The sequence below is a fragment of the Mastigoproctus giganteus genome, chromosome 5 (assembly GCF_048544385.1).
Source record: "Mastigoproctus giganteus isolate SK-2022 chromosome 5, ASM4854438v1, whole genome shotgun sequence".
NCBI lineage: Eukaryota > Metazoa > Arthropoda > Arachnida > Uropygi > Thelyphonidae > Mastigoproctus > Mastigoproctus giganteus.
The window spans coordinates 206,960,761-206,984,319 of NC_143579.1; the positions used below are offsets into that span (position 1 = coordinate 206,960,761).

Consider the following 23,559-nt stretch of genomic DNA (forward strand, 5'->3'; position numbering starts at 1 on the left):
AAGCTGAAAAAACTTCTCCATAAGTCTTGCAGAGTCACTTGAGTTTAGGGTCAAGTGAAAAAGCTCTCATCATAAAACCCCTCCTATTGTTGGCAAAATTACAGGCACAAGTACATTTTGATCTTGCTTGCAAAATTTCTGAAGCATAACCTTTCACTTCTGAACCAAATTCTCAGTGGTTCCTTAGCACTAGGCAGACATATTCTGTCTATCTTTTGTACAGAAAATGTTCCTGGTAGAGTACAACAGAATCGTAGAATAAAATTACCTCACTGTGAACCAGAACATTTATCGCCTGACAATCCATTCTTCTCATTGTCAAGTCAGTGAGCAGCACCTGATTTGAAATACTACAGGACACCTAAGTATTTGCTAAACTCTAAGTTTTAACTCTTTCTAAAAATCTACCCACCCCCTTTAAGATTTCTTTTAACCAGTAATACACCAAGATTTATCTCAAGTTCTGTGCATTCCATACATATGGTCTATACAAAAATACATCACCATCACTTACAGTCAAACTATTAAAAAAAAAAAAAAAAAAAAGAGCTCAGAGAGTCTAACAGGCCAGATTCAAAACAAGCAAGTAGGCCATCATTGACTGTCTTCTGCATCCCATCTGTTCTGTTCTTAGAGCTCTATTTTAGCCACAACTATTTTTCTAAGTAGGATTAATGATTTATCTAGAAACCTTCAGTCCATTAAATAATTCTTAAGACACTATTTAAGACTTAAAGAACTTCTGGCAAAATTACAAATTAGTATATATAAATTATAATTATTTAGTTAGCTAAAAACAAAAATAAAATAACCTGTGTGATTTTTTAATATAATATGCAACATTAGATTAAAAAAAAATAAATAACAAAAAAAAAAAAAAAAAGGAAAAACAAAGAATTTTTACAACTATGAAATTCCGACCAAAGATACAGATGAAATGATTCCTAGAATAACAATACGTTATTCTAGAACAGGGGTCGGCAAACTTTTTTTTGTAAAGGGCCAGATCATAAAATTTTTCGGCTCGGCAGGCCAGGTAGCAAGCTCGAAGATATTTACATGGGCAATTCTACTCATAGAGCAAAAAAAAAACAAAAAAACAGGTTCAAAATCTTTTTATTAGAAAGTGATATTTTACATAATATTTATACACGTGCTGACACTTACAAAAAAATGAATAAAATATTTCCATTTATTAATAAACGTATTATAGAACTGGTTAAATTTTGTACTAATGTGATAAATGTAATTGTTTTTTCTGATATAATATTTCATCATACTGGAGTTCGAAGTTAGTACTTCCTATCATTAAAGTTGTTTGCAAATGGTCATCCGTTAATAATGATCTGTATTGCGATTTTACATATTTCATTTTCGAAAATGTCTTTTCACATTGGTAAGTACTCACAAATGCAGATATAAATCCCCATGCATATGATTTTAATTGACTGTATTTATCTTCCGAAAGATATTTATAAAACTGGGTTAGATCCATTTCTTTAAACCTAACACTTAGCATATCATCATTTTGCAGATCAATCACTTCCAATTGAAGGTCTGATGGAAGCTCCTCAATTGTACAGCCAAATGGATTTTGAAATATGGAAATGTCTTTTGCACTTGCATCAAGATCCAAAAAACACTGTTGTAATTGTAGTTTAAGTCCAGAAAATATATCCGCCACAAATTTTTTTGGGAATGGGAATTTCCAAATATTTGAAATTTTTTACAGCATGGAAAATGGTCAAACTTGGTTAATGTGATTTGTTTCAAACAATGCAAATTTTTGACGATATGACTTTACAATAGAATACGTTTCACATATGAGCACTGTTTTCTCCTGTAATTTTAAGTTAAATTTGTTGTTAAGATATCCCACAATGTGTGTAGCAAATACTAATTTCCATAGCCATTGACTGTTAGATAATAGTGGTTGTGGGAAGTTTTTCTAATTTAGAAAAATTTCTATTGCTTCTCTGAGTTCAAAAAATCTCAATAAAACTTTTCGATTGCTGAGCTGTTGTTGTTATTTGGTTTTTTAGGAGCATTAGCAACTAAGGCCATATTGCTCCGGGAATATGCGGTGGTCATTCCCTGACCTTTCCGCATCCTCCGTATTTGGTGGTGATGGGCTCGAACCCCAGTCTAATCAAGAAGCGTGTGCTAGGCACTGCTGCTCCTTCCCACCTGGCTATGGAGGCTCCCCATTGCTGAGCGATCGAACTGCTGTATGGCAGGGCAAATCAGGATATTCGGCTTCAATCTCTAATAAAAAATCATGAAACTGACGATGGTTAAGTCCACGAGAGCGAATAAAGTTAACCACTGACACAACTGGTTCAATAACACGACAGATTGAGGTGTTTCCCACACCTTATGGACCCTATGGACCTAGGAGCATTAGCAACTAAGGCCATATTGCGGGAATATGCGGTGGTCATTCCCTGAGCTTTCTGCATCCTCCGTATTTGGTGGTCACAGGCTCGAACCCTGGTCTAATCAAGAAGTGTGTGCTATGCACTGCTGCTCTTGCCCACCTGGCTACGGAGGCAATTATGGAATTAAATGTTTATTGCATAAAACAGAGGTTCCCAAACTGTGAGCCATGAGATATTTTAAATTTTCGAGGGAAACACAGCGATACTCGACATCTCTCGGACACCGCACGAACTACTAGCTCGAGGTAATTCACAGTTTCAACATTTCTTATTAAGTTGTTTGGACCTAACTACTAAATGGAATTGTTAGGTATTTCTTTTGGTCTGGGTGTGCCTTGAAAAAATTACTGAGAAACTAAGGGCGCCGTGAACCAAGAAAGTTTGAGAACCTCTGACATAAAATACACAATGAAGAAATGACCGTTGCGGAAATATCTGAACAGTGTTGACTTTCTCTTTTCATCAATCAATTTCCGACGGCCGACAACGATCTTCTCTGGGCCCTGGCGAAATAAATATCGCAGAGAACCTCAAACCTTTTGTTTGAGGTTCTATGTGATACGAAAGATTTCATCTAACTGTTTTACCGTTATCTCCTTCATGGTAACATTTTCATCTGGCCCATTTAAAAATTTGAATTTTTATGCAAGTGTGCACTGACTTTATTAGCAGGAGACAAACAAGTAACACGTCTTCTTCTGATGGTTGATGGAACACACCAAGGCGGGCAGCAGGCAAACGTTTGTTTATTGACCGTACGACTTGCGGTAAGCTTAACGCGCGATTCAAATCTTTTTCAACTATCACATAAAAAAATAAAAATCGCGTTAACTGGAAATTTGCATCGTGTAAAGTGAAAAGTGGTATAATTTTTCAAATAGCATTAACTGAAAATCGCGTTAATCGAACTCGCATTATGCGAGGCCTGGCTGTATTGCTACTATATCCCTGATATGCCAAAGTTACAAAAAAAAAAAAAAAACACATAATATCGTCAGAAAAATAGTCATATACCATAACAATTAAAAACTTTATCTGGGAACAGCGGTGAAGTAGCCAGAGTGGCACATAAGAAAAGAAAACATAAAAGGGGGGGAAAATGCATGTTATTGTACTGTAAAAATTGATATGTATTTTGTACGCCATGTAGGCTTTATAAGGGCTACTAAGGGAATCAAAACCAGTGTACATATTTAAGAAAATTGGTCTAAACCATACAATAAATCAAAGTCTGTACACTTCAGGTGATTAACTGAAGGTAACTTAAAATGAACCTGAAGCATTAATAAGACACATTAATTGTGTAGGCTGAGTAGAGGTCCGGGAGGTAGTACATGATATTAACTCTTCGATCTTCATCTGTTTCGTATGTTTTTTTTTTTCTTCATAAATTTTGCGATAAGCAGATACATAATCTTGAACTTTTCTTCTTTCTTTTTTAAAGAAATGTTCGGTGTTTTCATCCAATCCATCAAATATAGATAGACCTTCCTGAATTTTATGAAATGCTTCTGCCATTTCCTTTAATTTGAACTGCTTCTTGGGTTGCCCTGATTCCTCCATGGATTCGGCTCTTTGCGTGTTCAACTGGGCTAGGTCTTCTGTTGTTATATCTACAAGTTAAATCTTGTTCATCTACAAGCTCGTCTACATCTTCATCCTCCAGAGCTAACTGCAACTCCTGGGCTAAGTTTACAATTTCTTTGGTAACAGAAAACATCAGCTCATCTTTATTGAAGCCTTCATTGTGAAGCTCAGATATCAGAGACGTGGGGCCACACAGATATACGGAATGCAGAACTGGAATTTGGGGAGAATAATAATATGTATAGGAAGGATAGACAGGATACGAAGGGAAGATGGGTTATGCTATTAATTAAGAAACACACAAAATCCAAGGAAGTGCAGCCAATCGACATCGCTGTACAGTGCAGTGTCGAGTCAGTTTGGTATGATATAAGCACTGAGAGATCAAAATTGAGAGTAGGTGTGTGTTATAGGCCTAATGACTCTAATGAGTATAATAAACTGTACAGGGAAATACAATGGGCTAGTAAATCAGGGAGTCTTATAATGTGGGATTTTAATTTCATGAATATTGACTGGAATTTGTGGGTTGGTCATTCACACACTGCAAGGCTTTTGTGGATTTATTGGATGATTGTTTTCTACATCAGCATGTTAGGGAGGCAACTAGAGGGAGTAATACTCTTGATTTGATTATCAGCAGTGATTCTTCATGCATTAAGAATCTGCAGATAAATGAACCACAAGGTGGCAGTGATCACAGTGTGCTGAAGTGGGATTTACTCAAAGAGGTAACTACCATTAGGGGTAAAGGGAAGGGTTATTGCTTCCGTAAAGGCGTAGTCGCCTTTACGGAAGCAACTACGCCTTTACGATGGACTGAGACAGTATTTAAATTCTATACAGTGGGACCAACTGATGATGTTACCAACAGCAAATTCAAAATGGGAAGCATTCAAAGAACTTATCTTCGAAGCTACTAGGCTTTACATACCAACTAAGAAATATTGTTCAAGGTTTAGGCCAAAATGGATGTCAGATGAACTAATGAGGCATATGGCAGAGAAGAAAAATGCATGGGATACTTACAAATTAACACATGACACAGAAGCCTATGATAGATACAAGTTGATATGCAACCAAGTTACAAAGGAGGTTAGGCAGGCGAAGGCAGATTACGAGAAATCCTTGGCAAGGGATGCAAAGAAAAACAGCAAAGAGTTCTTTACTTATGTAAACTCTAGAAGGAAGGGGATGAATCAGATTGATCCACTTGATATTGATGGGTCAACTGTTGATGATCTTGCTCAGGTAGCTAACAAACTAAATGAATATTTTGCATCGACATTCACACATGAGGAGTTATTCAGCGAGGGGAATGCCAGAGGTGTATTCAACTCTAGCAGTAAGCTACAGAATCTTGAAATAACTGGGAGTAAAGTGGAGGAGAAACTGTTGAAGATAAACACAAGAAAGGCACCCGGGGTGGATGGGATCTATACAGTTATATTAAAGGAGGCAGCAAAGGAAGTAAGCAAACCCTTAGCCATAATTATGAGAGCTTCCTTGGACTCAGGGGAGGTACCCATGGACTGGAAACGTGCAAATGTGACCCCAATTCACAAAGGAGGATCAAAGAGCACACAAGTAATTATAGACCTGTTAGTTTAACTTCTGTTCCAGGGAAATTAATGGAGGCACTGGTTAAAGAAGCACTGCAGGATCATCTACACAAGACTTCAGTTATAACTCGAACACAGCATGGTTTTTTTTAATGGAAAGTCTTATCTGACCGATTTGATTGGATACTATGATGTGGTCACAAAGGAAATGGATGCATGGAATAACTTTGATATCATATATTTGGATCTTAGAAAGGCTTTTGATACTGTTGCACACGGAAGACTGCTGCACAAATTGGAGCAGTGTGGCATTGGAGGCAAATTGCTGCTATAAATAAAGGGATGGAAAACAAACTGTCTTCTCCCACTCACCATATGGTTGAGTGGGAGAAGACAGTTTGTTTGTTATTTGGTTTTTAGGAGCATTAGCAAATAAGGCCATATTGCTCCGGGATATGCGGTGGTCATTCCCCGACCTTTCCGCATCCTCCGTATTTGGTGGTGACGGGCTTGAACCCCGGTGCTACGCACTGCTGCTCCTTCCCACCTGGCTACGGAGGCACCTGGGAGAAGACAGAGAGTGGTAATCAATGGACACTACTTTTCGTGGACTAATGTTATTACTGGAGTCCCTCAGGGTTCAGTGTTGGGTCCATTGTTGTTTTCTGTATTTATAAATGATATTGATGATGGTATATCAGGCTTAATGTCCAAATTTGCATATGATACAAAGGTTAACAGGGTTGTTAAGAATACTAATGACAGTACGCTGCTGCAACAGGATCTAGAAAAGTTGAGCAGATGGGCTGAGAGGTGGAAAATGAAGTTTAGCATTGACAAATGTAAAGTACTACATATGAGAAGAAGTAACTCCAGAGTAACGTATGAACTGTGTGGTACTACACTGTCTGTGGTAGAGAATGAAAAGGACCTGGGGGTAACCGTGCAGGCAGATATAAAGTTTTCTGAGAGGTGCAGATGGTCTGCAAGAGTAGCTCATGGTATCTTGTAAATGATATACAGGAATTTTTCTACAAGGGATAAGGAGGTGATTATCCCCTTGAATAAGGCAATGGTCAGGCCACACCTTGAGCACTGTATACAGGTCTGGAAGCCTCATTTTAAGAAGGATGAGAGCTGTTGGAACGAGTACAGAGAATGAAACGAAGGGTTGCTCTTATGAAGAAAGGCTTAAGTTATGCAGATTCCAGTGCTTGGAGATTAAGCACCTGCGAGGTGATCTGATTGAGGTATATATAGGCTTGAATGTTTTGAGCATGCTTAATGCTGATGAGATTCTTCCTCTTGCTCAGAATAATCATCTGAGAGGGCATAAATTCAAATTGAGGAAAGACAGTTGTAGGATAGATGTGTGGAAGTCTGCCTTTAGCCAGCAGGTAGTTGATTGGTGGAACAGACTTCCATCTTTTGTTTTGGAAATTGATAGCCTAAATAAATTTAAGGCTGAGCTGGACAGGTATTTGGAACGAACGGAGGGGTGAAATGGGAGCGGTTTTTATTTTTGACTGATACTATATAAGCTTGCTTTCTTGCATCGTATGCCTCTATAATGCTAATACTAAAGCTAACCAGCTTAGTAGCTTCTGTGATTACTATCATGAATGCCTCCATTTAGAATATTTAGCAATTAGTAACATCATCAGATGGTCATAGTGAAAAGAATTTATTTGTATTTGTTGTGCACGGTTGAACAACCACAAAATTCCTTTAGTCTTGTTAACTTTATGCTGTTTCTTAACAGCAATTTGGGCTTTATCCACTCCGTCCACACAACTGAAATACTAATACAATGTAAAAGTATTAATATTAGTAATGGCAACTGTTGCAAGAAAGCAAACTTACAGGTATTTGGCCGATGCCAAATACCTGTTGTTGAAAATGGTTTCTTTGAATTGGTCACAGAAAATTCTAGAAATGTCTGTTAATTATCACACAATTAATAAAAATTCACCGTTAAGTTAAACCTAATTATGAATGTGTTGATTCACATGGATGATGAAGAAATATTGATAGTAATTTTGCTTTACTGTCATGTGCTTTTGTCCAATAATCAGTAACGCTCTCTAGTTTCGTGATGCATCGTCTGGAATCAAACTGTTTATGCGTGTATTTCAAATTTCATGCAGCAAGTGCTACCCCATGGGCTCACATCTGGTGAGTATGGGCTTGGCAGACTCAGGGTCATGAGCTGAATATAATCATTCTTCTCTTTCTTGGTGATTCCCTTCTACTTCTGACTCTCTCTCTCTCTCTCTCTCACTTAGGGTAATTCAGAAATTTTTTTTGTCTGGTGCAGCATAAGCCTCAGGCTTCCTTGCACCATATGAATAATAATAATAATAATTAGTGGTCACACTCTACGAATCAAAGCATAAGTTAAATGAAGATGTTTATAATTTGTATTTGCTCTCTGATAAGCCTAAAGTGAATTTTAATTTTTAAAAGTTCATTAAAAATATATTTTTAATATAGAATATGACTTTTTCACAGCTGTGTTCACAAAAGATTGAAATTATAGGTAACATAAAAAAATTAATAATCTTAAACTATATTTTGCTGATTTTTCAATTTTTGCAGGCACAAAGGAATTTTGTGTTTTCGTGTGAAATGCCTCTGTGCAGTGGTTAAAAACTATCTAAGACCAGTGTAGTCAGTCACCTTTACAAAAGCAAAATCCCTTACCTTTGACAGTAATTATTTCTTTAAGTATATCCCACATCAATATGTTGTGATTACTGCCACCTAGTGGCAGTAATCACAGTCAATTGGCCTATAGCAGACCACTGTTCTCAATTTTGTTTTCTCATTGCTTATGTTACACAAAACTAACTCAACATTGCACTGGCTGCCCACATCATCTGAGTGCACTGCCTTACATTTTATGTGCTTCTTAACCAAGAACATTACTGTTCCCTCCTCCTGTTCTGCATACTTTCTTTAGACAGTGTATTCACAATATTCAAATTCCACATCCCTTATGTCTGAGCAGCACCATGTTTCCAATATCTCCATTATGTTCACATTTGATAACCTAACCAATGATAATTCGAAAATTGTAGATCTCTTAAAGTATCATTTATAACTGACACAATATAATAGCGTAGCTTAATTTAATTTATTACGATACTCACTATTTATAATCTGCATTGATGTTGGAATAAATTGGATGATAATTTTAAATTTAAGTTAGCCTGAATAAGTTAGGATTTAAAAACAGAATTAAAATGTGCGCAAGGAAGTAGAAGTGCACATCTTCGTCCTTGGTTGTCAATGTTAAAATTTGAAACGATTTTAGTTATACAGTTGGAAACAGAAAGCCAATAGCCATAACAAGTGGCTTTCGTTTTACACGTCTTCAGGTGGCAATGGTAAAATGAGAGTAAACGCGTGTATTTAAGAAGACTAGGTTCCCGTGATGATCCTGGATACACGTGGGAATCTCAGGTGCATGAGATTCCAGACCAGTGCTATGTTATAGGATAGTTTGGAATTTAATACTTGAAGAGTATAACCAATGATTCAAATTCAACAAATTTGTTTTCTATTTAACCCCAGGGGCTCATATCTGGTGAGTATGGGTTTGGCACACCCAGAGTCCTCAGCTGGATATCATCATTCTTCTCTTTCTTGGTGATTCGCTTCTACTTCTCTCTCTCTTGGAGTAATTCAGAATTTTTTTTTTTTTTTTTTTTGGCTGATGCAGTATAAGCCTCAGGCTTCCTTGCACCATATGGCTAATAATAATAATAATAATACTCCCAGCATCTCTGTACAAGCAATGCTGGGAGTATAGTAATGCACCACTTTTTCATCTTTACCTGTGAGGATCCCCAATAGCTTTGTAAAGCCTGACATTGTGCCTTCCAGGATACTGAATGTCCCAATATCACTTTCACCTATCTGTGGCTGCTGTTAACCTATAAGTCTGTATATCCTCTCCCAGGGGCTAATAGTTTTCTGACCATCCTAAAACCCACTGCCTCAATAGCATCAATAAATATTCTTGCACCTATACCATGCCCGTAAAAACAGTTTCTCCTGTTAAAAATTCTACCCTGTGAGCCTTACACATTCTCATCAGGTCTGAACTGGTTGATAAGGCTCTCATCATGCATTCCCTCATATCATGTCTGGAAGAACTGCAAATATTTTTAATCCTAAATCAAATTTTTATCAAGAGCATTATTCCTCCCATCATTCCGGTACACATTTTATTCCCCATATTTAAATTAAATTAGGCATATTATTTATTGATGCCTCTACTATGCATTAGTTGACTGAACCATTACTTAAAATTCATCAAATTTGTTTACTACACTCCAAGCAATGTAATTGCAATCTAGAGTAATGTCAGTAATTAACACTTTTTTCAAGAAAAGGGTGAATATAAAGTGGACATCCAAATGGATTAACTAATGAAATCGATTTCATCCTCAATAACAGAAGGTATATTGTGAATGATTACTGTCCTGGACAAGGTAAATGTTGGAAATGACCACAGAATCGTAAGATACACACTTGATATAGATGTAAGAAAAGAAGGGAAAAAAACTGACTTGAGTAAATAATGCGAAGGTCTTTGAGATAACAGAAGAGGAGAAAAAGCGGTATGTACTGGAACTTAGAAACAAGTTTGACCTTCTGTAGACCTTTTGGGACCAAAATATCGAAGGGGAATACAACTTTCTGAAAGTGATAAAGCCTAAGAAACTTATAGGTAAAAAGAAACTCAAAGAAGAAAAAATTAGTCAAGAAACACTTATCACGATGAACTGAAGACGACAAATGAAGAGCAAGATAAACACTGACAAAGACAAAACTGAGTATACTGAATTATGCAAAGCCATTAGAAAGAGACTAGAGAAGACACAAGAAAAGTAGAACAAGCATTAAGGGAAAACATGGACTTAAATCAGCAGTCATGAGCAGCAATACAGAAAGACCAATGATACTAAATCAGAATAGTGATTGTGTACTTGTAAATAGCAGAGAATGTGTACTTACAAATAGCAGACATAATTCAAATAGCAGAAGACTGCTATAAAGTATTAAATAAGGAGTAAGGGAATAATGCCAGCAGTGGGGAAGATGGATCACAAATTAGCAACATATACGACACACCCGATATCCTTCCTGATGAAGCAGAACATACATTGAAGAATCAGAAAGCCCCAGTTGAAGATGAAATTGCTATAGAGTTGTTAAAATTAGGAGGAAGAGACATGATGCAGAAACTGGCAAGATTCTTCACAAAATACATTAGGTAAGGCATGCCCCCTATGGAGTGCAATAATGTAATTATAATTTTGTTGCGTAAGAAAGGAGATAATTCAGAAATTGGAAATTATAGACCAATTAGCTTGTTGTGCCACATCTACAAGTTGTTCACAAGGGTAATTACTAACAGATTAGAAAGAATACTTCATGTTTGTTTGTTGTTTGTTATTTGGTTTTTAGGAGCATTAGCAACTATGGCCATATTGCTCCGGAATACTTCATGAGAATCAACTGAAAGAGCAAGCTGGCTTTAGGACAGTATTCTCAACTATGAATCACCTTCATGTAATATCACAGCTAACAGAAAAAAACCATCATGCCTGGCATTTGTGGATTATAAAAAGGCATTTGACTCCAAACAACATAAGGCAAATGTTTTGCACACTGGAAAGACAAGGCATGGACATCCCATACATTACAATTTTGAAGAAAATATATGAGAAAGCTACCTCCTTTATTAGACTAGACAAAGACAGTAGCAAATTTGAAATTGAGAAAGGAGTTCAACAAGGGGAGACAATATCTCTGCAGTTGTTTACTGCTGCCCTTGAAGAAGCTTTCAGGTCGCAGAACGGTGTCAATGTGAATGGAGAGAACCTAAACCATTTACGATTTGCAGATGACACTGTGATCATAAGTTATGATCCCAAAGAATCAGAGGAAAATCATAATCGGTTATGCAGAGTTCGTAAGGATTTTGGACTAAAGGTGAATATGGTTAAAACAAAAGTAATGATGAACAAGTATGCCACAGGAAGGGATATAATCATTGAAATGGTGGATTCATATACTTATCTTGGAGAAATCATTAGCTGTAATAATAATAAATGGCTGGAAGTCAAGAGAAGAATAAATTTTGGATAGATAGCATACCGGAAATATAGTCACATGGTGAGGAGCAATGACCCAATTTGTCTGAAACATAAAATAATGAACCAATGTATACTCCCCACCAATGACTAAAGGAAATGAAACTGGGCACTCACCAAAAGAATGGAAGAGAAGCTGAAACTACACAGCGAAGAATGGAACAAATCAGACTATTGGATAAGAAGAGAAACACATGGATTAAGCAGCAAATTTAAGTAACGGACATTCTGATCAAAACTAAAGAACTGAAATGCAACTGGGCAGGACACGCAGTTCGAAGACATAATGACAGGTGGACTAAGAAAATAACAGAATTGTACCCAAGAGGAGCTAAAAGAAAACCTGGAAGACACTACAGAGATGGACAGATGAAATTCAGGAGTTCGTGGGCAGTAAATGGATGAAAGTAATGGGCAGTAAATGGATGGAAAAAGCCTTTGAAGAAAACAGATGGAACTGGAAAGTTGCTAGAGAGGCCTTCATCCTGCAGTGAACTGAAAATGGCTGATGATGAGTAAAATGCTTTGCTAAAATCCAAATAATTAATGATGAAATTATTTCGACATCCAGCTCATAATTGTTGTTGATATGGGGGTTTGATGGTGCATAAGCTGCTTTGGCTATAATGTCCAGCTCATAAGCGATTCTGTCAAAATAGTTAACCAAGCTAGTTAAACATAATTTTACCTTAAAGAAACCATGCTGAGTATCCTACATTTTTATCTAAATGTGTCTGTATTGCACTCTTTATCAGTGACTCCATGATTTTCCTTACAGTTAAATTCAGATTGACCAGTGCACAGTCACTCACTTTGCACTCAGAACTGCTCGTATGTATGGCAATATACCCACTTCTCAAATCCAAAGGAATCTATCCCAAGCCCAATGATGACCTCAAAATCAACTTGATAGTTCAATACACCCTATATTGCACTCCCTCAAAATTACTGAGTATATTATGTCAATCTCGGGAGCCTTACTTACCTTTAGGCTTGAAAGTTTTTCTCATAAACAATGATCTGTAATTTTAATATTGAATATTTCACACTGCTTCACTCACACAACCTCTCCTCACAATGAAGGGTCTTTCACCTGTTCAATTCACATTAACTGAATTACCTAAGACTTTTCCATGCCCATTATGTAAAGATCCAACCTGATTTGTTTTCTTCTTTGTATGTAGTAGTAGGAATGGCAAATAATGTAAGAATACAAGATTATACAGCAGCAGCCAAAAAACAAAACAAAACAAAAAAAAAAAAAAACCTACACAGTTCCCACACCTTCCAAAAATTTTTCTAGTTCTTCCATGAATTTATTAAACCTATCCACTTCCCACGCTCTGGCCGAAGGCATACTTCTGCACATCTATCCTGCAACCATCCTTCCTAGACTTGAATTTATACCCCTCATTTGTTTATCTCAGAAAGTGTAAGAATGTCATTAACATTCAGCTTACTCAATTTTTTCAAGGATTTAAATGCCTCAGTCAGATCTCCCCACAGGTGCTTAATCTTGGGATGCTGCAATCTGCAGAACTGAAGCCTTTCTAGGTAAGGGCACCCTTTTGTTCCCTTCACCAGTCTGGTTGATGTGAACCCTTCTCTGAACCCATTCCAGCAGTCTACATCCTTCCTAAAGTGAAGCCTCCAGACCTGTATACGGTAATCAAGATGCAGCCTAACCATGGCTTTATACAAAGAGATAATCACCTCCTTATCCCTGCTACCAAAGTTCCTGTATATCATTACAAAACCCCATGAGCTGTCCTGGCAGCATGTCTCCACTGCTCAGAGAATTTCATGTCGTCTAACTGCACAATTACCCCCAGGTCTTTTTCATTCTCCAGTTGATAAATTACTCTGGGATTATTTTAAACTTAAACTGTCATTTTTCAGCCCATAGACCTTGTTGCAGTAGCTCATTCTGATGACTGTTGTTAACCACCCTACCAACCTTTGTATAATCTGCAAACTTAGATATTAAGCCTGATATGCCTTCATTAACATTATTATTAGCCATATCGTGCAAGGAAGCCTGAGGCTTATGTTGCACCGGGCAAAAAAAATAATTTTTTTCGAGTTACCCTGAGAGAGAGAGAGAGAGAGTAGAAAGGAATCGCCAATTAATAGAAAAATGATGGTATCCAGCTCAGAACCCTGGGTGTGCCAAGCCCCTACTCACTAATTGTGAGCCCCTGGGGATAATAACATTAGTTGAGGCATATGATGCAAAAAAGAAAGCTTATACAGCATCTGACAAAAAAAAAAAAAAAAAACCATTCCCCTTTCACGCATCCGGTCACTCCAAATGACTGTCTAGTTCAGCTTTAAATTTATTTAAGTATCAACTTCCACAAAACAAAAGAGGAAGCCTGTTTCAGCAATCAACTACTTGCTGGCTAAAGGCAAACTTCCACATATCTATCCTACAACTGTCTTTCCTCAATTTAAATCTATGCCCCCTGAAGTTCTTAATCTGAGCAAGCGGAAATATCCCGTCAGCATTGAGCCTGCTCAAACCATTTAAGCCCTTATACATCTCGATCAGATCACCTCACAGGTGCCTAGTCTCCAGATGCTTCAACTTGCAGAACTTAAGCCTTTCTTCGTAAGCACACCGCTTTGTTCCTCTGACCAATCTTGTTGACCTTCTCTGTACTCGTTCTAGCAACTCTACATCCTTCCTAAAATGAGGCCTCCAGACCTGTATACAGTGGGATTATCACCTCCTAGCAAAATTCCTATATATCATGGACAAAACTCCATGACCTGCTGTGGCAGCCCATCTGCACTACTCAGACAACTTCATATCTGACTGCACAATTACCCCCTGGTTTTTTTCATTCTCCACCTCCCTGAGTGTAGTACCACACAGTTGGTACGTTTCTCTTGGGTTACTGCTACCGATAACCAATATGGAGTACAGTATTTTGCATTTGTCAATGTTACACTTCAGTTGCCCCTTCTCAGCCCATCTGCTTAACTTTTCTAGATCCTGTTGTAATAGCATACAGTCTTTACTGTCATTAACAATGCTGCCAACCTTCGTATCATCTGCAAATTTGGACATAAAGCCTGATATACCTTCATCGATATCAATGATAAACACACAAAACAACAATGGGCCCAGCACCGAATCCTAGGGGTCTCCACTAATAACATTAGTCCACATAGATCAGTGTCCATTTATTACTGCCCTCTGCATTCTCCCACTCAACCATCCCTTTATCCATTGCAGTAACTTGCCCTTAATGCCAAACCACTCCAATTTGTACAGCAGTCTTCCATGTGCAAAGCTTTCCTGAAATCCAAGGTATATGATAACAAAATAATTTTTGCATCCAGTTCATTTGTGACCACATCGTAGTGTCACAATCAAATTGGTCAGACAAGACTCCCCTTAACAAACCCATGCTGTATCTGAACTATTACTGCTGTCTTGTCTAGTTTATCCTGTATCACCTCTTTAACCAGTGACTCCATTATTTTCCCCGGAACAGAAGTTAAACTAACAGGTCTATAATTATTTGTGTCGCCCTTTGAGCCCCTTTTTTTTCTGGGAATACATTTGCACATCTCCAGTCCATGGGGACCTCCCCTGAATCTAAGAATGCTCTGATAATTATGGCTAAGGGTTTGCTTACTTCTCTTGCTCCCTCCTTCATTATAACTGGATAGATTCCATCTGCCCCAGGTGCCTTTTTTATGTTTAACTTCAACATTTTCTCCTGCACTTTGCTCTCAGTTAATACAAAATCACTTATCTCCCTGTTAGAGTTTGAGAAACTTCTGGCATTCCCTCCTTGAATAACTCCTCATATGTGAATGTAGATGCAAAATACTCATTCAGTTTATCAGCTACTTAAGCAGAATCATCAATAGTCAATCCATCTATGTTAAGTGGACCAATCTGATTCATCCCCTTCCTTCTAGAGTTCACATAAGTAAAGAACTCTTTCCTGTTTTTCTTTGCGTCCTTTGCCAAATATTTCTCGTAATCTGCCTTTGCCTGCCTAACCTCCTTTGTGACTTGATTACAGACTATCTTATATCTGCCATAGGCTTCTGTGTCGCCTGATAAGTTATATGCATCCCATGCATTTTTCTTTTCTGCCACGAGCCTCATTATTTCATCCGACATCCATTTAGGCCTGAACCTTGAACAGTATTCCTTAGTTGGTATGAAAAGCCAAGTAACCTCCAAGATGAAGTCCCTGAAGGCTTCCCATTTAGATTTCACCTTTGGTAACATCATCTTTTTTTTTTTAGTTGTTGGCGCATCGGCTTCTGTGGCCATAATGCACCTCCCAAGGTTTTTGCAGTACTTTGATCCAAGCCCGAGGCGGGATTTGAATCCGCGACCTTTGGGTTGCCAGGCAGGCACTTTACCCACCCGGCTAGCCCAGTCGGCGGTAACATCATCATCAGTTGATCCCAAAGTATAGAAGTTAAGAAATGTCTGAGCCACTGTAGTCACCTTTACGATAACAAAAACCATTCTCTTTACCCTGACAGTAGTTACATCTTTAAATAAATTCCACATCAGTACACTGTGATCACTGTCACCTAGTGGTCACTGTCATCTGCAAATTCTTAATGCATGAATAATCACTGCTGATAATCAGATCAAGGGTATTACTCACTCTGGTTGCCCCTCGAACATGTTGCTATAGAAAACAATCCTCCAATAAATCCACAAAAGTCTTGCGAGTGACCAATCCATAAAAGTCTTGCTAGTGACCAACCCACAAGTTCCAGTCAATATCTGGAAAGTTAAAATCCCCCATTACAAGACATTCTGATTTACTGGCCCATTCTATTTCTCTGCAACTGTTCATTGTACTCATCAGAGTCATTAGGCCTAAAACATACTCCTACTCTCATTTTCCCTTTCCCAGTGTTTATGTCACACCAAACAGACTCAACATTGCACTGTCCACCCATGTCAACTGGATGCACTTCCATAGATTTTATGCGTTTCTTAATTAACAGCATAATCCCTCCTCCCTTCCTACCTTGTCTATCTTTTCTGTACACATTGTACTCCCCAAATTCCAATTCTGCAGTGCTTATATCTGTGTGATACCATGTCACTGATATCCCAATAATATCTGCCTTTGATGTCTTGATTAGCACTTCAAAATTTATTCTCAAATTTATTTACTATACTTCTAGCTTTGGTGTACATGCAAGTATACATGCACTTGTTCTTACTTTTAGTTACCCTAACACAGCCCATGTATTTACTTGTTCCATGATGACCCCCAGCAGCTCTTGAAGTCCCCAGCAACTTGCTCTCTAGGCTGTTCGCTCATTACAATAGAAGCAGTACAAGAATCATTTTCGCCTCTGCCTGTGACTACCGTTAATCTTTTAGTCTGTGAATCCTCCCAATCTAGCAGTTTTCTGACCCACCTAACATTGCCTCGATAGCATCAGCAAATATTCTTGCACCCTTTCTATTTAAGTGTATCCCATCCCTGTAGAAGCAGTCTCTCCTGTGAGCAAGCACAGACTATGCTGAAAAAATTCTACTCCGTGAGCCTTGCACAATCTCTCCAGAGCCGAAATGATTGACAAGGCTCTCATCATATGCTCCTATTGTGTCTGGGCAGAATTGCACACACTTTCAAATTTAACCCTAACTCGCAACTTTTTTCCAGCATTGACCTGTACTTATTAAGTATATCTGCAGATCTCTTACTCTTAAGGTCATTAGTGCCAATGTGTACAACAATAAACAACACTGATAAATTTTGAAAACAACAATGGACCCAGTACTGAACCCTGGGGAACTCCAGTAATTATTAGTCCACAAAGAGCAGTGCCGACTGATAACTGCTGTCTTCTTCTACTTAACCATCCCTTTATCCATAGCAGTAACTTGCCCTTAAAGTCACATTGCTCCAGTTTGTACAGCAATCTTTTATGTGCAATAGTATAAAAAGTATTCCTGAAAACCAAGTATATGATGTCAAAATTATTTTTTGCATCCAGTCCCTTGGTCACTGCATCATAAATAAACTATCAAATTGGTTAGACAAGACCACCCCATAACAAATCCAAGCTATGTTTGCAGTATAATTGAATGCCTGTCCAGATGGTTTTGCAATTTTTCTCTAACCAGTGATTTCATTATTTTCCATGGAACAGACGTTAAACTAACAGGTCTGGAATTAATCACATCACCCTTTGATTCCCCCTTTATGAATTAGGGATACATTTGCAAATCTCCAGCACAATAGGGACCTCCCTAGATGCCAAGGATGCTTCCATGATTATGGCTAAGGGTTTGCTTACCTCCTTTGCTGCCTCCCTTAATATAATTGGATACATTCCACATTCCATCCACCCCAGGTGCCTTTTTATATCCATCTTCAATAATTTCTCCTCCACTTTCCTCTCAGTTATCACAAAGTCATTTAGCTCTTTGTTAGAATTTGATACGCTTCTGGCATCCTATTCCCTAAAGAATTCCTCATGTGCGAATGTAGATACAAAAATGCAAGCATAGAAGATTTTTCCCTAACATGCTGATACAAATAAGCATAGATTTTTCATGTATTTTTATATACATGAAAAACTCCTTGCCCCAGTCTTTGCTCTCTTAGTGAGCAATTTCTCATACCTAAAAGGTTTTGCTAACTTACCACTTCTGTGGTACTCTTCAGATCAACTTATAGCTGCTATAGGCTTCAGTACTTTTCACAACTCTGTGGCTTTTCCATGCCATTTTTTTTTTTTTTTTATTAGACCAGCCAGCTCTGTATTCATCTATCTTGGCATCCTCCTTGTGCTGTATTTTCTTAATGGCAACCTCAACTTCTGTGAATACTGCTTTGAAGATGTTCCATAATTCTATATATTCATCCTCCCTCTACTATCTGCCCATCTCAGTTAAGAGAGCGTATACAGCATCCTACAATGTCATAGTTCCCTTCCTGAAATTAAACCATATGACTACCTTTAGCAACTGCAATCTCTTTCTTCATCTTCCAACTAAGGACTGGGTGACTGTTTCTACTAATGGTTCCTGTACTGTCAGCACCTTGATATCCTTTAGTTTGTGGGTAATGACCAGGTCTAGAACATTCTTGCCACTAGCACTTCCCCTAACATACTGATACAAATAATCTTCTAGTTCAGTGTGACCCAAACTGGGGTCCATGGATCCCTGGGTGTTCGTAGACCAGTTCCAGAGGATCCGCAAAATGGACCTACTGGAACTGGTCAAATTATTCGTTCTATGTTAGCATTAGCATTAATTGGGAATATGATGCAAGAAAGCAAGCTTATATAGCATCAAACAAAAAATAAATAAAACACCCTTCCCATTTCACCCATCCATTCACTCCAAATGTTTGTCTAGTTCTGCTTAACAAATTTATATATGTATTGATATATGACTGATATATGGATAGAAACTTGATGATAAATAAGGTTATTATTTCTGTGGAAAGAATGAAGGTGAGTTGTTTTAAATATAAAACTTTCAATTTTCTTTTCAAAAAACCCAGTGTTCATACATATATATACACACACAGAAACATTCGTATGTATATATATATATATATATATATATATATATATATATATATATATATATATATATATATCGATTGTAGGACACATTGTAAGGGTTAGCCCTCGATAAAGTCCTTTGCAATGTGTCTCCCCTATCCTTACTACAATTGGCTTGACATAGTTATTTAGTAATTATCCTTATATATATATATATGTTTCATTTTTGCTTATAACAATTATGTTTCCTTACCAGGTTATTACCATGGACCAGAGACAGCTATGACAGCTATCACAGCCATTAGTTACCACCTGCTCATTCACACTATGTTCATAGATATTAAGACTGATGTAATGTTTTATCTAGACATTGATGGCATTAATCAGCTCTTCTCTCCCTTGTTAGGTTCTTGTTTAGGTTTTCATTGATTGTATCACCATTATAATTAATTATCTTACGTTTATAACTGTTAACTATTTGCCATTTCCACTATATATATATATATATATATATATATAGGTCCACAAACGTTTTTTGATTTTTGAAAGAGTCAGTAGATCTCAGCAGTTTTGGAACCACTGTTCTGGTTAATTTAATTTTTTTTTTCTCCCATAGTGTTTCTTTTCTGCTTGTTCCAATCAATAAGGGTGAAATTCCAATCAATTGAAATAACCCATTAATAGGACATTTACACTTACCATCCCATCTGCATGTACAGGCTCTCACCATACGCTTCACAATCTTCGGGTCTGTGGCATATCCACTCTCACTTTACATTTGCATCCAACTACCTCACACCACACAGTTTCTATACTGGCATGCACAAGTGTTGAATTTAGGAAAGTTTTTCTTTTGTTATGCTCATAACTTGAAGATCCTTGATAAGAATCAAAGACCTTCCAGTTATGATTCCCTTCCTTCCTAAATGCCTTATACATACCAGAGTGAAACTCCTCATCCCTTTAAATTCATCATTCTGAGTATGTTGTTGTTATTTGGTTTTTAGGAGCATTAGCAACTAAGGCCATATTGCTCCGGGAATATGCGATGGTCATTCCCTGACCTTTCTGCATCCTCCATATTTGGTGGTGACAGGCTCGAACCCATTCTGAGTAAACCTTTCCATTAGCCCTAATGTGTCAGCATTAGTTGTCCTAATTAAGAGTTCAAATTCGTTCATTTTATTGACAATATTATTATTATTAGTAGTAGTAGTAGTGATATGGTGCAAGGAAGCCTGAGGCTTATACTGCACCAGCCAAAAAAAATTTGCACATTACCCTTAGAGAGAGAGGAATCACCAAGAAAGAAGAATGATGATATCCAACTCAGGACCCTAGGTGTGCCAAGCCAACCAGATGTGAGCCCTTGGGGTTCTTGACATTGCTGTAGACACAGTTGAGATGTGTATAGTTTATTATCCCAACACACCTCTTTAAATTATTTATTTCCCAATCATTAGCTTCCCATAATTTGAAGCTTTCATCGCCATCAGCATATCATATCAGTTGTTGTGACAACAGACAAGAACTCTTGAGATATGAGCATTACTATGGCCCAAACATCAGATAAACACATCATTCTTACCCTCCAACTGGAAATTTCCCAGAACTTCATGTCCTCCTTATTAATAAAATCAGCAAGATGTCAGATAACCTCACCTGAGAATGGACCCTTCAATTCTGAAATCTGTCTTCTTCACAGGTGTTGCAAACTTTCAAATGAGTTATGATTATCTCACAGTGCATCACGTTAGCACCCAATTCACTGTTTAAATAAACACAATATAAATTTAATTTTTGGATATTCTACAGAATGAAAATTAACTACACATAGTTAGAAACTAAAAATATGAAATGGCTAATGCCATTGGCCTTACTAAAATTATACAAAGACAGGTTGTTGTTATTTGGTTTTTAGGAGCATTAGCAACTAAGGCCATATTGCTCCGGGGATATGCGGTGGTCATTCCCTGACCTTTCCGCATCCTCCGTATTTGGTGGTCACGGGCTCGAACCCCGGTCTAATCAAGAAGTGTGTGCTATGCACTGCTGCTCCTGCCCACCTGGCTACGGGGGCACTCACAAAGACAGGAGAACTGTCTTGTCCTTCCACGCGTTTTAGTGGACAGCTAGATTTAATATGAAACTGGTCATGCCATTTTTTTTTGTTCCTCACGTTTGTACACGTGCACTTCGTGAAATGAGTTAAAAAGTTACCCAATGTTTAAATTTAAAAATCAGCAAGAAATATTTTAAAATCGTTTACTTTTTGATTCAATCCTTATTTTCAACATATTATGAACATAACTGTGAAATTTTGTTTTTTATATTAAAAACATAATTTTAATAATTTTTTTAAAAGAAAGCATCTGTTTTAGAGATTGATATTTTTATCACCTCTTTATCTAAATAATTTTGATTATATTCCTTATTATTTGACAGTAAGCAAAATGTCAACCAAAAAATCCCACTATGCTTACACTTAACGGCTGTATCAGAATACAGTAAGGATTTTTAAGGATTTTTTTTAGTAGGATCACATAAGACTAGAATAAGACAACTAGAATATGACTATAACAACTATTTTCTGAATTATTCAAGTAATTTTTTGTAGATACTTCATATATGATATAGTTCTTAACCTTTTCTTATGGAGAAAACAATTACATGATAAAAACTTATAAGTGATGGGTTATTTTAATGAAAGAACCACATCAACAGTAAAGGAAAGTTTAGACAGTGACTATCCATTATAAAACAAAACTTTGTATACATATTATGCTACAACTATCAGTAAAAGAAATAGGATGTAAACAATAACTGACATTCTCCTGATACTACACATTTTGGAGTCTCTGCAAAAATCAGTGTAATAATTGGCAGTGGAGCCACAAATGAGGTAATGTGTAACTGTCTCATGAACATTACCAAAGTCAACTTTCATGAGGGACCAGATTATTTTCTCTTAGTCAAATATCTACTAGCTAATTAAGTTGGATTTATTGGTGCAAGGGAGCTAATTAAGTAATATGAGTTAATGGCTATCAGTTGTTTCTTGCAGTGTTATTATTTTATCTTTATTCTGAGCTTTAAGAAACAAACTCTTCATAAAACAACTGCAGAAAACTTTCACTCGCCATCATATGAATACAACGAACTCTTCTTTCAAAACGTTTTTAAAAGTTTTAAGTACAAAATGAAATCTACATGCTTCAAGGGAATAAATTGATATTGATTGATAATAGCATTATAATTTCGCATCTATATATAAGCAAGCATCGAAATGTAATCCAAGAAACGTCAACAAAGCAGTGGTTGAATGTATTACCTGAAGCAACACCATCTTTTGTAGAAATCCTTCATGTGGAAATAATTTAGAGGAAAGAGAATGCTGATGTGGGATCACTTTTTCATTCATAATGCAAGTTTTATTTTAAAAATAAGAATATGGTCTGGCCGTTTGAGGAACCACATAAATAACCAGAAAAAGTCCTCACCCACTGACGCTAGAATTCTTATTCACAAACATTACATTTATGATTTCAGCGAGAGTTTTTCATTTAGTCAATGTAATAAGATATTTCGGAATTCAGGAAGTTTACCATGAGCCTAATAAATAACTGAAACAAATATTATTTAAAATTAATAATTTTTACTTCGATTACTCCGCTTTCGCATGTGGCGCGTTCTTAGTAACGATATGTTACTAGTAGGTGTCGTGACTGTCGTGAAATAAACGAAAACTGATAAATGGAGCATGGATTCAGATTGGCTTCCAAAAGCACCAGCCGCTTTGACGAATTTCGTGATTTACACAGTATTGAAAACTCATCTTCATATAGAGTGAGCTCTACAACTAAAAAAAACAAGATTAGGATTAAAAACCAGATTCGGTGCCTACCAACATTTATTAACTTTAGAACACATAGCCTTAAATTAATTAGAACGCTAGAAGAAATGGTTACAGTAAAGGGTCGAAATTTTGCGAAACGGAAATCACATTAAAAAAATTGTATTTTAAAATAACTATGTATATTACATTTATAATACGTATCACAAACCAGAACAGATTTCGGGTGCTCCCTCGTCCATTCTGAGCCCTCGTTGCAATCATAAAAGTTTTTATTTCAAGAATACATCAATCTAGCTCCTCTGTGAACCTGCAAAAGTATGAAGTTTCCGAGAGATAAAAGTCTTATAACTCTTGCCCGAGAGAACATAATTCGACCACGTAGTGAAAAAAAAAAAAAAAAAAAAAATCAATACAAGTTCCATCCA

The 23,559-nt window shown here is 37.0% G+C and overlaps 1 protein-coding gene across 1 annotated transcript in view; it reads right to left on the minus strand.

Moving 5' to 3' along the window:
- The window catches only part of LOC150086035 (uncharacterized), a 209,270-nt gene extending 186,381 nt beyond the window's left edge, over window positions 1–22,889 (minus strand). The window contains exon 1 of the mRNA XM_090374776.1: window positions 22,610–22,889. Within this exon, the coding sequence (XP_090230902.1) occupies window positions 22,610–22,699 (90 nt within the window). The 5' untranslated portion in view covers window positions 22,700–22,889. The remainder of the gene's footprint in view (window positions 1–22,609) is intronic.
- Between the last annotated feature and the right edge of the window lie 670 nt (window positions 22,890–23,559).